Source organism: Corvus moneduloides, chromosome 18 (assembly GCF_009650955.1).
Source record: "Corvus moneduloides isolate bCorMon1 chromosome 18, bCorMon1.pri, whole genome shotgun sequence".
NCBI classification, from domain to species: domain Eukaryota; kingdom Metazoa; phylum Chordata; class Aves; order Passeriformes; family Corvidae; genus Corvus; species Corvus moneduloides.
The window spans coordinates 9,333,833-9,348,871 of NC_045493.1; the positions used below are offsets into that span (position 1 = coordinate 9,333,833).

The 15,039-nt window shown below is 48.1% G+C and overlaps 1 protein-coding gene across 3 annotated transcripts in view; it reads left to right on the forward strand.

Annotated features, from left to right (window-relative positions):
• The window catches only part of TTC28 (tetratricopeptide repeat domain 28), a 113,686-nt gene that overhangs the window by 66,483 nt on the left and 32,164 nt on the right, over positions 1-15,039 (forward strand). For all 3 annotated transcript variants that reach the window (XM_032128544.1, XM_032128545.1, XM_032128547.1), the window contains 3 exons: positions 614-886; positions 1,869-1,999; positions 13,923-14,430. In XM_032128544.1, the coding sequence (XP_031984435.1) occupies positions 614-886; positions 1,869-1,999; positions 13,923-14,430 (912 nt within the window). The remainder of the gene's footprint in view (positions 1-613; positions 887-1,868; positions 2,000-13,922; positions 14,431-15,039) is intronic.

Sequence of the window (15,039 nt, forward strand, 5' to 3'; positions counted from 1 at the left end):
TATCAGCTGTGCTCCCTGCTGCAGTTAGACAAATCGAAGCAGTTGGGCAGCCCCAGTGCTGTCATGGCACGGCAGCGCTGTCTCCTGCAGAAGGAGCAGCTTCTTTCTGCAGTTTTGGTCACCTCTCTTGGCACACATCATGTGCTTGGGTATCTGGACAGGCACAGACTTTGCAGACGTTCGTGTGAAGGTTTGTGCTGAAAGAGCAAAAACTGCAGTGCTCTTAGACACTGCAGATGGCCCCTTTCCAGTTTCCTGCAAAATTCCACAGGTATCTTCTGTATTCCTTCTGCCATTAGGCCAGGCTTCAGAGCTCAGTATGAAACTGCTATGTGCTATGTAGGAGACTGCTGTAAGCTCTATTCTTATGCTGCCTTCCCGAAGTGCTTTCTGCAAGGCAAGGAGCAACTTGCCAGGTGATCTGTCTTGATTTGCCAGATCTTAGATGGTACCTTTGAGCCCCAAGCTCCCTTAATAAATCGTTGTTGGATTTGGACTGTGTGGCCCTTAAGTCATGTGTCATTTGGTTATGAAAAGATCGAGTTGTGAAGGTGATTCCTGATGCAAATAACTTGGTTTGTTGAGTACCTCTGTCTTTGGTTTTGTGCTTCAGAGTCCCTGGAGCCCACCTACCAACAACTGCAGAAGATGAAGCTGGACAAGAGCCCCTTTGTTGTGGTGTCTGTGATTGGCCAGGAGCTCCTGACTGCAGGCCACCACGGGGCCTCTGTGGTGGTGCTAGAGGCTGCCCTGAAGATTGGCACTTGCAGCCTGAAGCTGCGGGGATCAGTGTTCTCTGCACTGAGCAGTGCATACTGGTCCCTTGGGAACACAGAGAAAAGCACTGGATACATGCAGCAGGACTTGGACGTAGCCAAGAGTTTAGGTAAGAATCCTCCTTTCACTCCTGGAGTGCAGGGTTGGGACTGGTGGAACAAATCAAGAGCTAGGTTAATGGTCAGCATCTCTCTCAAATGCTCAGGTTTCTGTAGGTTTTCACAAGCTGCTAAATCCAATCTGAAGCTTCTGAAATGTGCAGACTGTGGGTTTGTGCATCCCTGTTTGCTTGCCTGTGTGTAGGTGCAGATGGTCAATGGATGTGCTAAGGTTTTACAGGGTCTTCTAATTTCCTGATGTCATGTATGTGGGAACTGCTCTTATTCCCTGTGTAGACTTGGGCTCAAAACCTTACATGAGTCTTAAATGAAGCCATCTGCTTTTCCAAGATTCAATGGACAAAAGTACTCAGTCTGAGATTCTGGGGCAGTAACCAGGGAAGGAACAAATCAGTAGTGAGGCAATGATGAACAAAGAGTGTTTAAAAATAAACAAATTCAAAAATCCCTGCACAACAGGGAGAGCATCCAGCTTCTTGGGGTGCTGTAGGAGAGCAGACTGGTGTGGGACAAAGGCCTGACTATGCAGAGTTGGAGAGGCAGTGCCTGAGGGCTTGAGCCAGGAGCATTCACTGAGAGCATAGGGATTGCTCTCTTGAAGATGGCTGTAGGTGTACTTTGTACATCTGAGCTGAATTGTGTTCTGGAGAAAGCTGGCATGCTTTGTGCTTGTTCTAGGCCTTGGCCATTGACTGACCTTCACAGTGCCAAGCAAGGAATAAACAAGGAGGAATGGAAAATTGCCAAGTGTTAGGCCACAGAAGAAAGTAAAACAATTCTAAAAATAAGATTGATGGCTATTGTAGATGTTTCTGAAGGCCAGTAAAGAGAAAAGTTTGGCTGTGTAATAAACATAAAGATGAGTTTGTTCTAATGCTGATTCTCACGCCCGATTATCATTTGTACCCTGTGTTTCAGTCTTCCAGCAGTGCCTGTATTAGCTAACCTTTGTTTTATTTGCATGTGACACAGGTGACCAGACGGGAGAATGCCGAGCTCATGGAAATCTGGGCTCTGCATTCTTCTCCAAAGGAAATTACCGGGAAGCCCTTACTAACCACAGACATCAGCTGGTGCTTGCCATGAAGCTCAAGGACAGAGAGGTAGGAAGCTTATTAAATAGTCCAAGCTGGTAGTCTGCACTGCATGGTTTTCCAGACACATCTGAACATACCAAAAAGCTTTGTCTGTCTGCCCCATTTTACCCCAAGAATTTGGAAGCTCTGTGACTTCTCTTCTCTGGTGTCTGCTTGTTTCATTTTGTTAAGGAAAGTCTTTGTACCGGTAGATACAGTACGTGAGTGCAAGGGGCAGGATGCTTGGTTTGTCCATTTGCCTCCCCCATCTCTAGTCTCTGGGCTCTGAGCAGGGCCTTTTGCCTCCCTCTCTCTCACCATCTGTGTTCCCACAGCGCAGAGGCTCTGGGCTCCAGGGGTAGGAGCTGCTGCTGGGTCAGTGTCAGTACCACATTGCTGAAGCTGAGCCCTCGCTGTCCTCAGCGTGTTTCCCAGTGTTACAGGTGCTGCTGATCTGGACTCACCTAAGCTGCATCTTAAGTTGTGCCTTTTCCAGACAAGAAATGGGCAAGATCTGTGTCCCCAGTGTTTGCATAAAATACACTTAGTCTAAACACCAGTGAAAACAAAAAGAACCCATGCAAACCTGAAAACAGATTGTGCAGGATCTGCTTTGCCTTGACCATTCAATTCCTGAGCTATTATGCTGGGCTCCCTGCCAGTGCAGAGAAGTGGGCTGCACGGACTGAGGAGGCTGTCCCAAGGGATTTCTACTGAAAGTTCACTGTAAGGACAGAATCGTATTTAAGTGCACTGATACAAAACCTATCCCCCTGCTCCAGGGATTCCCCTCTCCTGTGAGTGGGAAAATGGAGACTGGTAGTTGCATGGCAGGCACAGGAAGGAGCTGGAGGCCGCAGGGCAGGTGAGAATTCATGTAAGCACAAGTAGTTTTGGGGGAGATCTAAAAACTGAGGAAGATCGTTTCCCACTGGTAAGTTGTGGAAATGATCTGCTAGAATTTGCTGAGTGCTTTAGTGCTTTACTAACTTACTTGGTAAGTTAAATATCAAGTAAGCTTTGGAAAAATGCGTCTTTCAGTAGGTTGTGGAAGGACTATGGCTGGGGGAGGGACTTCCTAGGCAGTTCCTTGATTATTTTACCAGCTGGAAAACCTCCTGAATCACTCCTGATTTCCTTGTTTCTGTTCATGAAGAGGAGAAAAGCTGTTACTTGTCATTGTTTGTACAGTTTTCTTGATCGGGGTCCCCATTGCTGCTAACAGGGTACACCTGTGTGGCTGCTGCTCTTCTGTGGGGTTTCTGCACCAACATCCCCCATTGTGGGGCCTGGAGGCAGCAGCAGGGGAGTTGATGTGCTGGCATGAGCACAGCAGCCCCAGAACCCCAGGCTGTCCTGGGACGTGGGGCCAGAGCATTTTGCCTGGTCTTCAGGCCACTGATTTAAACAGATCTCGCTGGTCCATCTGGGGGGAGTCCAGGGAGCGAGGGCTAATCGTGATAGTCCTTAGTTCATGACACATCTGGGCACATAATTAACAGTTATTGACAACAAATGACTACTTGGTTTAGCAAGAAAGCTGAGCTTCTTGGATTTCCTGTAGGATGTAACCACAGGAAATTAATTTGGCGCTTTCTGATGACATCATCTTGACCACAGAGCTTCCTCTGAACAAAAAGCTGTTTTTCTTGGCCTCCTTTGCAGACATTTTTATAATGCAAATGTTATAAAGTTGCAGTAGGGCTGATGTGAATTCCAGCAGAAGGGAATTTGGTGTGTGACTGTAATGAGGTAATTGTTTTACCCCTGACTGTACAGAGAATTGGCAGAAAAGGTAAAAAGTGCTCCTTTGTGCAGGATACTTCTGTCTTTGGAGGGACTTTTGGGTTCTGAGGCTGCTGGAGCAAATGTTTGTACCAGGGGCTTCTGCTGGATAGTGTCACCCATAAATGGAGGAGGAGGTTGCAGAGGGTCTGTCTGGAGCATTGAGGTCTGTCCTCCCCCGTGCAGGCTTGGAGAAGGGAAGCTGTCAGCTGGATGGGGAAGCATTTCAGCTGCTCACAGGGACTCAAGATTTTACATGTTTTTCTTCCTTAGCACAGGGAGTCTGTGCAGTTCTGTTACAAGCTCAGTATCGTGCCGAGCACAGGCTGTGTGTCCAGGCAGGCCATTTGCTCTTTCAGTCAGTGTGGGGAGAAGTTTGAGCTGTTTTGTTACTCTTGTGTCCAGAGAGAGCATGGGGCAGGTGTCACGGGGATTTGGCATACCTGTAGTATCTGAAATTTGGGGGGTTGAACACATGTGTGGGTTTGGTCTGTGCAGATGAGAGAGAAGACTGGCTCTTAGTGAGATGCTGTGAAGGGCACCATGAAACAGCCATCTCAGGTAAGGAATGGGTTGGATTTTTTGACCAGCTGCAGTGGCTGGTCAGGAAATTCAAATGAGCTAGTTCTGTGGATATAGCTGTCCCTGCTTCAGCCATCTCCCTGGTGGCAGGGTGGGCATCAGTCATCTTGTAGCCCCATGGCAGCAGCACAGAGTGTAACCATCCCCTCTTAAGTGAGGAGGGTGCTGCACAGCCTGTCTGAACGCAGAGGGAGCACATGGGCAGGGGGCTGCAGGACCCTGGCTCAGTGCATGTGTGCACCTCAGGAGCTGGTCTTTGGGCACTACTGGCACTAGCTCTGAGACCCATTCAGTTCATGCAGAGGTGGAAATAAAACTTTCCTGAGCTTGTGGGGCCCCTGTGTAGAGGCTTGGCTTTTCCTTGCTCATTCAGAGCTGGCTGCAGGCTGTTGGAGTTCACCCACTCCTGTCCTGCAGTAAGGAACTGCTGCCTGTGCAGGGGTAGGTGCCACTGAACAGGAACGAGAGGGTCCACTCTGAGCAGACCTGGCTGCAGTGGAGTGAAATTTACTTCCTTGCTGATTGATAAAGATAGATAAAGAGTTGCAGCCCTGTCCTAGAGTGGCAGCAACCTCATGTTCTTGTGACGTGTTCCGTGCTCTCTGTGACTGAGATGTCAGCACATACTGTCCAGCAGTTCATGTGCTGAGGAAATCCCATTCTGGTAGCTTGGGCTGCTGCTCTTTTTTCCAGTCTCTGCTTATTGCTCATGAAAGTGCTGGGAGTTGTACAAAGAGAGGTTCCCTAAAGCAGCAGCCAAGGTACTGGAATGTGCCAGAGGAGGAGTGGCAGATGATGTTAGCAGGGAAGACTGCATCACTTTATTTTAGCTTGTTGTCTTTTTCCTGTCACAAAAGCTGCCTCTGATGAATAGTGGAAGCTTGCAGCCTGTTTCTTCTCAGAGTGGACTAAGGCCTGCAGTTATGCCAGCACATAATGGAGTTGCTGAATGTTATGTCTGTACTCTATTTCTGAATTAATTGCTTTGTTTTTAACACCAGGTAACCTAATCTTCTGGAAACCATCAGGTAACTCATATAGGTAGGGTGTGTTGATGCCAAGTCACAGGCTGTGATTTAGACAAGGGTTATGCAGCTGATGAGCTATGCCAGGATCAGAGGAAAGAATGGAATGTAAATGTTAAAGCTTTCAATGCTTGTAACACACTAGTCTCCTGTGTCCCTTTTCATTGCTAGCTGCTCCTCAGGTGTTCAGAACTGTCTAGGAAGTCTGTAAGACCAGAGTGCCAAGGTAGAGCCAGTGATCCATGATCTCTTGGGATGGGTTGGGATGGCCCTTTTTGATGACCATTTTGAAGACCCTGCATTCCTTCCAAAGGAAGGAGCTTTGATTTAGAGAAGAAATGCTTGAGTTTTGGAGCTGTGAGGAACTGACAAGCAGAAATGGACAGGAAAGGGAAAGCTGTGGAGCCCCTTCTTGGGTCCAGTGTCCAAACCGTCATAAAGGCTGTGCTTGAATCCTGCCATGCAGAGGCCACGGACACCACAGGATCTCTGCAGTGTTATAGCTGCCTTCTCTCCTGGGCCCTCAGACGCCTTCAATTACAGCCCTGCTGTTCAGAAATAGCAGGGCAGTATGGCAAGATCATAAACTAACCATCATGAAATGAGTGCTTGTGCTGCCAGCGTGGAGCTCTTGGGAAGGATGCTGCTGCCAGAAAGCCACTGGGTGCTGGCAGCCCGTCTATGTTGGCTGGCAGGCATGCTCCGAGCTGAACTGTGCCTTTCCTTAGGATGCAGCATCTCTCTTCGCCACACAGGAGTTGAACAGAAGGTGTGGGGTGAGAAAGAGGATTGTCTCCACCCCTGAGTTCTCCCTAGGGCTGGGATGAAGCTGAGCACTTTCTGCTGCCCCTTTTCTCAGGAGTGGGGCTGAGGGAAGGGGTAAGAGCTGAGGACAGACTGATGGACTCTGTCAATACTGTCTTGCCCCTGGGTTGACTCATGATGACCAGCAGCTTGCAGCAATCATTCCTGGCCTGGTTTTGAAGGGATTTCCCCCCACCTCCTTGTGGAAGCAGCTCTTTGTGGAAGGAATAGGTGCAGAACTCTTGTTACTGACCCTTTATGTCAGCCTCTGGCTGCTGCCCCTGGACATCTCCATGAGCATCTGTGGCTCTGGGAGTTCTTTGCAGCAGGTGGGTGTGCTCAGTAACTGATGAGCCAGGTTTTGCTGTCTCAAGATGCTTCCTAAAATGATTGCGAATGTAAGGCAGAGTTCATCTTTGCAGCTTCAGCAGATTTTGTTCAGAAAGGCTGTCTATTTGCAGAAAATGGGGATGATGATAATTAGAACTGGGTAGTTAAGTAGCCCAGAAGAAAGATGTTTATTAAGCAGGCTTTGGTAGGTTTTCTGTGTCACCTTGCTCTGGCATATCTATGAAGGTTCTTGTGTGGCAGGGGAGACATCAGAATGTGGAAATTCCCACTGTATAGAGAAATCATGGGCTTGCAGCCCAAGAGACTCCAGAAGCCAGCTGGGTGCTCTGATTCCTGCTGCAGAGGGCTTTGCCATGGAGCTGGCTGTGACTGGAGCCATGGCTGGGAGGGGTCACCAGCCACTGTGCATCTCTGGAGGAGGAGTATTTGGGAATATGGTTACTGGGACAGACATAATCCCTGGTTGGATTCTGTTGGGCATTTGAAGATTCTGCAACTGTCTGAACATACTTTGTGAGCAGCTCAGCCACTGTGGTTATTTGGGTTTGCAGTTTGGTAGCTTTTCCCAGTCCCCTTCAAAGCAATGAAACTCAGTATAAAGCTCCCACATTTGGTAAACTGCAGCTCCTCGCTGTCAGGCTGTGCAAATCAAAGATCAGATTTCACCTTCCTGTTTCCAAAAGGAGATGCAGAAGGAAAGATAGATCATTCCTTTCTAATGAAATCTGTGAATTCTGTAAAACCAAGGTTTTCTGCCCTTTCCTGAGGGGAAGGGGAAATGCATTCCAGGTGTCCCTCCAACCCTGCTTTGTCTGTAAAGCCACATCTTCAGTCAATAGCAGGGGTGTATGGATTCAGCCTTTTCCCTGAACTTTTATGAATTCTGGTTTGGGGCAGCAGAGTGGGGTTTTTTTTCTGTTCTTCTGAGTTAGATCTCATAGGGGATGTGTTCCTTATCAGCAATCTCGGATGGAGTGTGGAGACTCCCGTCCATTCATGAGCTGCAGCTCGATGGAGCCCACGGCAGCGTCCCTGCCTGTGGGATGTGTGTGGCACTCAGCCATACGAAGAGGTGGTCTGGCCCTGGGGCTGCCACATTTTTCAGAAAGGAAAAATCTGAAAATCTTATGACCACAGTTGTTTTGTTGTGTTTGCAAACAATCTGGAAAATGAGGACAGGATATAAATACCTCACAAATGAGAATTGGAAAGAGTCTTCAGGCTAAAGCAGTTTGTCATGCCTGGAAACACAGACTAAGATGTCAGAGACAGGCTGTGATGGGGAAATGATTCCAGCCTCTCAGTGCAGACAGCAGTCTTGCTTTATTAGGGATCCAGGGCAGACTGCCTTGTACCCTGGAGGAAGGCTGAGTGCCAGCTGCTGTAAGAACACTTACCATTGGAGTTTACTTGGGAATTGTGGGTCCACTAGTGCTTCATTACAGCTTGGACTGAATCACCTGCATGGCAGAAAGGATGAATTCAGTGATGTGAATGAGCCTTAGTGCCTGACCTTCTGCATTTGGATTTCTATGCAAGAGTATAAATTCTTTACCTTTCTGTCTTTAGCAGGTTTTTTTAGAGTCAGCTTGACAGGATTCATACAGATTCATCTGGTTCAAAAGTGATAGGATTAAGCAGAATGAAGGGAAATCTGACCGGTGCAGGAAATTTGGGAATGCACTAAAAGGCCATATGCTTTGTTTTGTTTGGACTTGTGACTCAAGGGGGAAATGTAATACTTCCTGAGGATCTCCTTTGAATGTCCCCATTTGACCTCCACAGCACATGGATTTTAGCTGAAAGAAATGCAGTCTTCTGGTTTTACTTTCACAGTGTCTGCAAAGCTCAGCATGCTGCTGAGGCCTGGACCTGGCTGCAGTAAAAGAAATGAAGCAGAAAACTCATGCAAGAGCTGCAGCTGCAGCACTCTCTGGGTTTTCAGGATGCCCACCTCAGCCAAAGCTTTTCTCCTCTGTAAAGAGTTTGCAGTGAGGCAATGTCCAGCTTATGCACAAGAGTAGCAAGGGTTGGCACACATCAGCACACTGCTGTAGGAGTTGGAGTTTTCTTTGCCTGCTCTGAACTTGTGAGATCCAAGTTTGTGACTTGCTGGCTTATTCTTCCTGACTGACTTTAACCAGGGCATGAGTCACTCCTCAGGGTCACCACCATGGAGCAGCTTGTGGTTTTAAATGAGGACTACTTACATCACCACTAAAAATGTCAAGTCAGCCATCCTCCCTAAAGTGATTGCACACAGGAGCCTTTCAGACTATGTCCAGAAAGCGACCAAATTTGGGCTGCTTGGGGTAAAGAATCATCAACCACAAGTGGTGTGTAGGCTCAATGATGAGGTCTCCTTCGTAGCATTCTTGGGCTGGTGTATTTTGTGTGACTTCTTTGCAGAATGAGTGGAGTGATGCAGAGCCCACCCAGAAAGGCAGCCCACTCCCCCAGGTCCCCAGCACCACACGGTGAGGGGTTTTGCACCAGTTCCCACAGTGAACAGGAACAGCCTGGTCAGTACGAGTGACAGGCAGACTTACTCTTAAAAAATGGACTGGAGTAGTTGCTGCTTCTGCTTTCCAGCAAAACCCTGCTAACTTGGTCAAAACTATTTGCAAAACTCTTCTGTTAAGGGTGTAGAACAAGTGTTCTAGGCAGAACTAGACACCTAAATGGTACTGGAGGAGATAGAGTCAATGGATTTTCCATTGGAATGGAGCAGCATTATTTTGATCTCCACATGAGCAGCTGAAAGTCAGCATTCCCTTTGAAGCCTTTTGTTTGAGGAAGAGGACTGACTGTGAATGGTCTGGCAGTCAAGCCTCTGGTGCTGCTCATGTTTGCCTGGATTCACGTACTTCGTGTGACGCTTTTGCCATGAAACAGGGAGAATGAGAAGTCCTCTGAAATACTACAAATTTCCTGAGCAAGTATGAACAGAGAGGACTGGGAGCAGATTGTTGTCACAGTCCATGGCAGCCTCTGTCATGAGCAGCAGCTCTGTGACACTTGCAGAGCTGTGGATTTTACCCATTAATCAAGTCGGGGCCGGGACCATCTCTTTATGCTGTGCATTTTCAGCCTTCCTGTTCTGTCATTAATTCCTGGTTGTTCCCCTTCAGTTAGTAGTTTAAAAGCTCCTTTCAGGCTTTCAGATACTAGTGCTTCTGTTCAATGGTTTTGGCTTTTTTGGGGTTTGCTCTTTGGTAGCTTCTATGTAAAAGACTGACACCTTCTACAAATAAATAGGGATATTGATTGGCAGGGATATTGATTTCAGTGTATTTTTTCCCCAGGAAATAATTACCTGAAAGCAAATCCTTTCCTTCTTTCTGTGTACTGATCATGTACAAGAGGGAGGGATATTGCCTGCTGCTTCCTTTCCTGTTTTTGAAAGCGTGGCACACAAAGGAAGAAGCTAGATGTGGTACTGGCACATCAGCCTCACCTTTAAGGGAGGAGAGAAGAACAAGTTTTAATTTTGATGGGGCACCTGCTCCATTCTGATGCAAGACTTGTCTTAGTGCATAAATCAGTAGTTGTCCAAGCCAGACTGAGGCATACCTGTGGGTTCTGAGGAAATGATGAAGGAGCTTAATATAAGTGGAGATAAAGCACAATTTACAGCCAATTATCATTTTAGTAGGTGCTGAAAGTACCCCCATCACTGTGCTGTCCTGCTTGTGTGCAGAGCCGTTACTTGGTCCTTACCTGTGAAGCAAACAGCTCCTGTACAGAAAGAGCTGGGATGGGTAATGGTGTCAGTTAAGCTCTGTCCTTCCTACCTGGAGCAGTTACAGCACTGTAGGGCACAGCGAGATTTTACTGTGTATGGTGACACCCACACAACTTAGCCTGTGCTTTCAGAACTCTGTGTGTGTGTCTGTTCTGGAACAATCTGCTTTCCTCAGTACCCCCAGAGCACTCTTAATGAACCAGCATGCCTTTGCTTGCATTCAAGACCGAGGGGGTGCAGATGAGGGGTGCAGGTGAGGGGGTGATGCGGATGAGGAGGTACACTGGCTTTCAGAGGTGCTGCTGCCTGCCCCCAGTACAGCTGTGATGAATATATATGGCTAATCTGCTACGTACAGTTCCACTACATCTGTAGGATCAGGCTGCTGTTACTCTGTGCCCAGAGGGAGAAGGGAAGTTGAAAGAAACAGCGTGCAGCGGGGCATGCTCCATCTCTGATCAGTCCTAATTAGTGTCTGTGTTCAGGGATTAAGGGTACCTACAGTGAGATACCAGGCAGAGCATTTTCACCTCACCCATTTTTGGATGATTATAGAGTGTTCTTATTTAAGCAGGCTGTGCAGTCAGGTGATGACTTGTTTAAATGTAACGATTGGGAAATGACCATTCTCCAGCAAGGGTGAAATACCTAAGGAATGCATCTCTCCAAATTGCCAGGTGCCATTCTGTGATGCACATCTGCTTAACATCAGACACTGCCTTACTCAGCTGAAAAACCTGAGCTGGCTGTTGCTTTTGAGAAAAAGAGAGCACTTAGGAACCTTTTTCAGAACTCCCTTCTGTGCCTCAGCTCAGTGGCAGAAGAATCTGCTTTCTATTAAAGTGATAAATTGCTTAATTGGAGGTGTAAGCAACCCCCGCTGTAAAATTTGTCTTTGTCAGATACATAAAACATTGATTTTCTTTGTTTGCTGATACAAACCCCTTGTGGTATGGAGCTGTAGTCTCCCATCACCCTGCTACCAAGCAGAGGTTTGTGCTAGCAGAGATGGAGTCTGTTTGCCATGTGTCAGCCGTGTGCTCTCCCTGCCACAACAGGGCTCTTCTGCCAGTGACGTGCGAACACCCCATCCCTCTTGGCCCAGTGCGTGAGCCACTTGGGGTTCCCAGTGTGGGTTATGTGGAGGATTTTATTAAACATACAGTGATGAATTTATCTTCTGGAATCCTATTCCTAATCCCCTGAAGTGAGTCTCTGGAGTCACCCAGCAGATGTTATCACCAAATTTTTCTTAAGCACTGCTGTAAGGGCAAGCTCCCCTGACTACCCCCAGAGCAAATAGAGCACTGATGGTTATCTTGCTGGAGGACTGCTGTTGCATGAATCAGCCCCAGCCTGGGGAAGCCAGAAGTGCCACAGGCACATGCAGGCTCCAAGAGGATTGTGAAGTGCTGTTCTTGGATCAGGTAACAGTGGAAGCTGCTGCAGAATAAAATGTGAGGACCATTGGAGTGAAGGGCAGGCACATCAGAGGGTAGAGGTGGCCTTCCTCTAGCTACGCAGTCTAGCTGTCTGGGTGAGCCACAGCCCAACCTCTGAAAACAGCCCCAGCTTTCTAATCAGGTCATGCTATTTCTTGTCAGTTCTTCACCCTCTATTTTCTATTTCTCTTTTTGTCTCCTTCAACTTATTTTTCTTATCTGCTTCACTAGTCCTCCTGCCACATCCTGGTTTGGACGATCCAGCCCTGGGCACTCAGGCATGTCAGCCAAGTGTCTTTGCATGCTCTGAGAATGGTTGTCAAGCTTGTACCCTTCATTCTAGGTCTTTAATGTGAGCCTGGGCATGCTCTTGGGCAAAGGGATTAGGAGCCCTGAAAATAAACATTTCCAGCCTCACAGATTTCAATTCTTATCATCTGCTTCCCATTCTAGGAGACATCCTAAAGATTTCTTCCCATGTGAGGGATGAGCATTCCCTGCTTCTGTCAAGTTTTTCTTGTACACAGACAATCTGAGATCTGCTGCTTTCCATTTATGCCTTTTTTCCCCAGCCATAGCCCATTAACATCATCTGAGTCTCTGCCTGATGGCTCTTGGCCAGAGCTCATCTCCTCAGCAATCTGCACGCATGGATGTCCACTTTTTTTTATTTTAGCAGCCCCAGGAGACACCAGATTTCACTGACTCCTTGTTTTCCAGAAAGACATTTCTATTCTCTTCCCAGCAAGAACAGAAGTTCTGTTGCTGGTGGTGGCCGGTCTTACAGAACTTTGGAACTTCCAGGCTGGGTCAGTTCTCATAGCGTTGTGCTGGGCTTGACTTGGCCCCGGGGGTGCTGCTGCCTTCTTCCACAGCAGTGGAAACGTTGCTCCCTATCAGGATGAAGGGAGCTCCGATGCATCGTGAGGCCTGTAATGGGCCCCACTCAGTATTTTGGTCTGGACTTGTGTGAGATGGCTGCATGTATCTGGTTTTGTCCCCTTTTTTCCCTAGTTAAGTTGCAAATGACTCAATACTCCGCCTATATTAAGCTTCTTGAAGATTTGTGTAAAAATGGATTAAAATTCAGAGCGATGTATTTTGTGTTGGTTTTGTAGCAGCCTCCAAACAGGCCCCCTCAGACCCTCTAAGAGCTTTCCCTCATGGTGTCAGCCAAGAAGTTATGTCACTGTGCAGCTGAAGAGCCTGTCCAGGGCCAGACCACCCGAATTCTGTGGCCAGTCTGACCAGCATGGAGCAGGACCCAGTCCCAGCTCTGCCTGTGGCCGCACCAGGAGCAGCTGGTCTGGCCTGCACTGAGGAGGGGCTGGGGCCACCCCCTGCACTGCCCTCCAGGAGCCATGAGCAGCAGCCCATGGCCAGCTGCTGCCCTCACCCTGACAACTCCTTTTGGGAGGTTTGGAATTGGGTCACAGCAGCAGCTGGGTAGCAAAGGAAATGCACATGGAGGAACCGCAGAGGAGTCGGGGTCAGCACGCTGGAGTGAACAGCCTTGCTGAGGCAGCAGGCGTGTGTGGAATGCTTCCCTGCCCTTGGCTCCTTGCCCTGCTGACTGGCTGGATGCTCTGGCTCTGCCAGGTAGAAGGCAGGTCTGCATCCTGGGAGATGCAGGGGGCAAAAGAATCTGATTCTCAGATAATTTCTCTTACTAAATACTGCTGTTTCTCAGTGGTAAGAACTCGGGTTTTCGCAGAGCTGTATTTAGGTGAGATGTACCTAAGGGACAGAGGCTCTAGCTACTGAAGTGCTGTTGTCTTTGCTGCATTCCCAAGGTTGTGTGGGGCTCAGGACCCTGATGCTGCACAATGAGAACTGTGTTCTTTGGAGCATGGTGTGCTTGGTGAAGCAGAGGTGTGGAAGGATGTTGGTAACTGCAGCGATCACTTTCGCTGTCTCCTCAATAGTCTCTGCATCTTTGTGGTGCCGTCCTTCCCCTCTGCCAGGTACAAACACACACTGCACACTTCAAAGAAAGAGGTAGTCCAACCCATGTCCTCCTGAGTCAACCCCTTCCATTCCTGCTGCCTCCACATAAGCTGCCCTGAGGGGTTTAGAGCTGCAGAGGGCAGGTTTTCTAGTTGGTAGATACATTCTTTCTCCAGGATGGCCTCTCATGGTTTTGATTTCTAGGATTGGGGCCATCTGACTTGCTTCCATGAATGCTTGTACTTCCATTGTCTCTCTTACCCCTGCAGGCAGCATCCTCGGCACTGAGCAGTCTGGGCCACGTGTACACAGCCATCGGGGACTACCCAAATGCTCTGGCTAGCCACAAGCAGTGTGTCCTCCTTGCCAAGCAGTCCAAAGATGAGCTCTCCGAGGCGCGGGAGCTGGGCAACATGGGAGCAGTGTACATTGCAATGGGGGATTTTGAAAATGCAGTGCAGTGCCACGAACAACACCTGAAGATCGCCAAGGAGCTGGGGAACAAGCGGGAGGAAGCTCGAGCCTACAGCAACCTGGGCAGTGCTTACCACTACCGCAGGAACTTCGACAAAGCCATGTCCTACCACAACTATGTGTTGGAGTTGGCCCAGGAGCTGGCTGAGAAGTCCATTGAGATGCGAGCTTACGCTGGCCTGGGCCACGCAGCTAGATGTATGCAAGATCTGGAGAGGGCTAAGCAGTACCATGAAGAACAGTTGCACATTGCTGAGAGCCTGCAGGACCGAGCTGCTGAAGGCAGAGCCTCCTCCAATCTAGGTAAGGCCCTGACATGGAGTAGAATTTGTCAAGGAATGCTGATACTATCAGAGCTGCTGCCAGGATGCCCAAGATCTGCTGTGTGCTGTCTTCTTCTGGTGAAATCCCAGTTTCACCAGACTGCCTTAATAAATTAAACAGGCCCTTGGCAGATTGTGTGCTGCTGTAATGTATTCCATGTTCAATTATTAAATTCCTTAGAAAAACATTAAAAAGCACAAACTAATAGCAAAAGGGAAATTAAAAGATAAAATGCATTTGAGGATCTCTTTAGGAGTCAGGAATAAATATAATTCTTGCACTAATGCAAGAAGAGATGTGATTTGTTACCTGGTCATTTCTTTGGGAGCTTGTCAGCAGGGTATGTTGATATATTGCTGTCCTGTAAGTTGAGAGACACATGGGTCAAATCCTAACTAAGTTTGTTTTCCGAATATACTCATTGAAATACTGGGGTGTAGGAGTCTTATGTTCTCCTAAGGAGCAGCAGTGGCATGCTGCTGGCAGGCTGGGAGAGACTGAGTTACATTCAAGTGAAGCCTGTTTCTCCTGCTGCTTCACAGCACCAGATGTGGGAACGACCAAGGATGCATTTCCATCTCTGCCGTG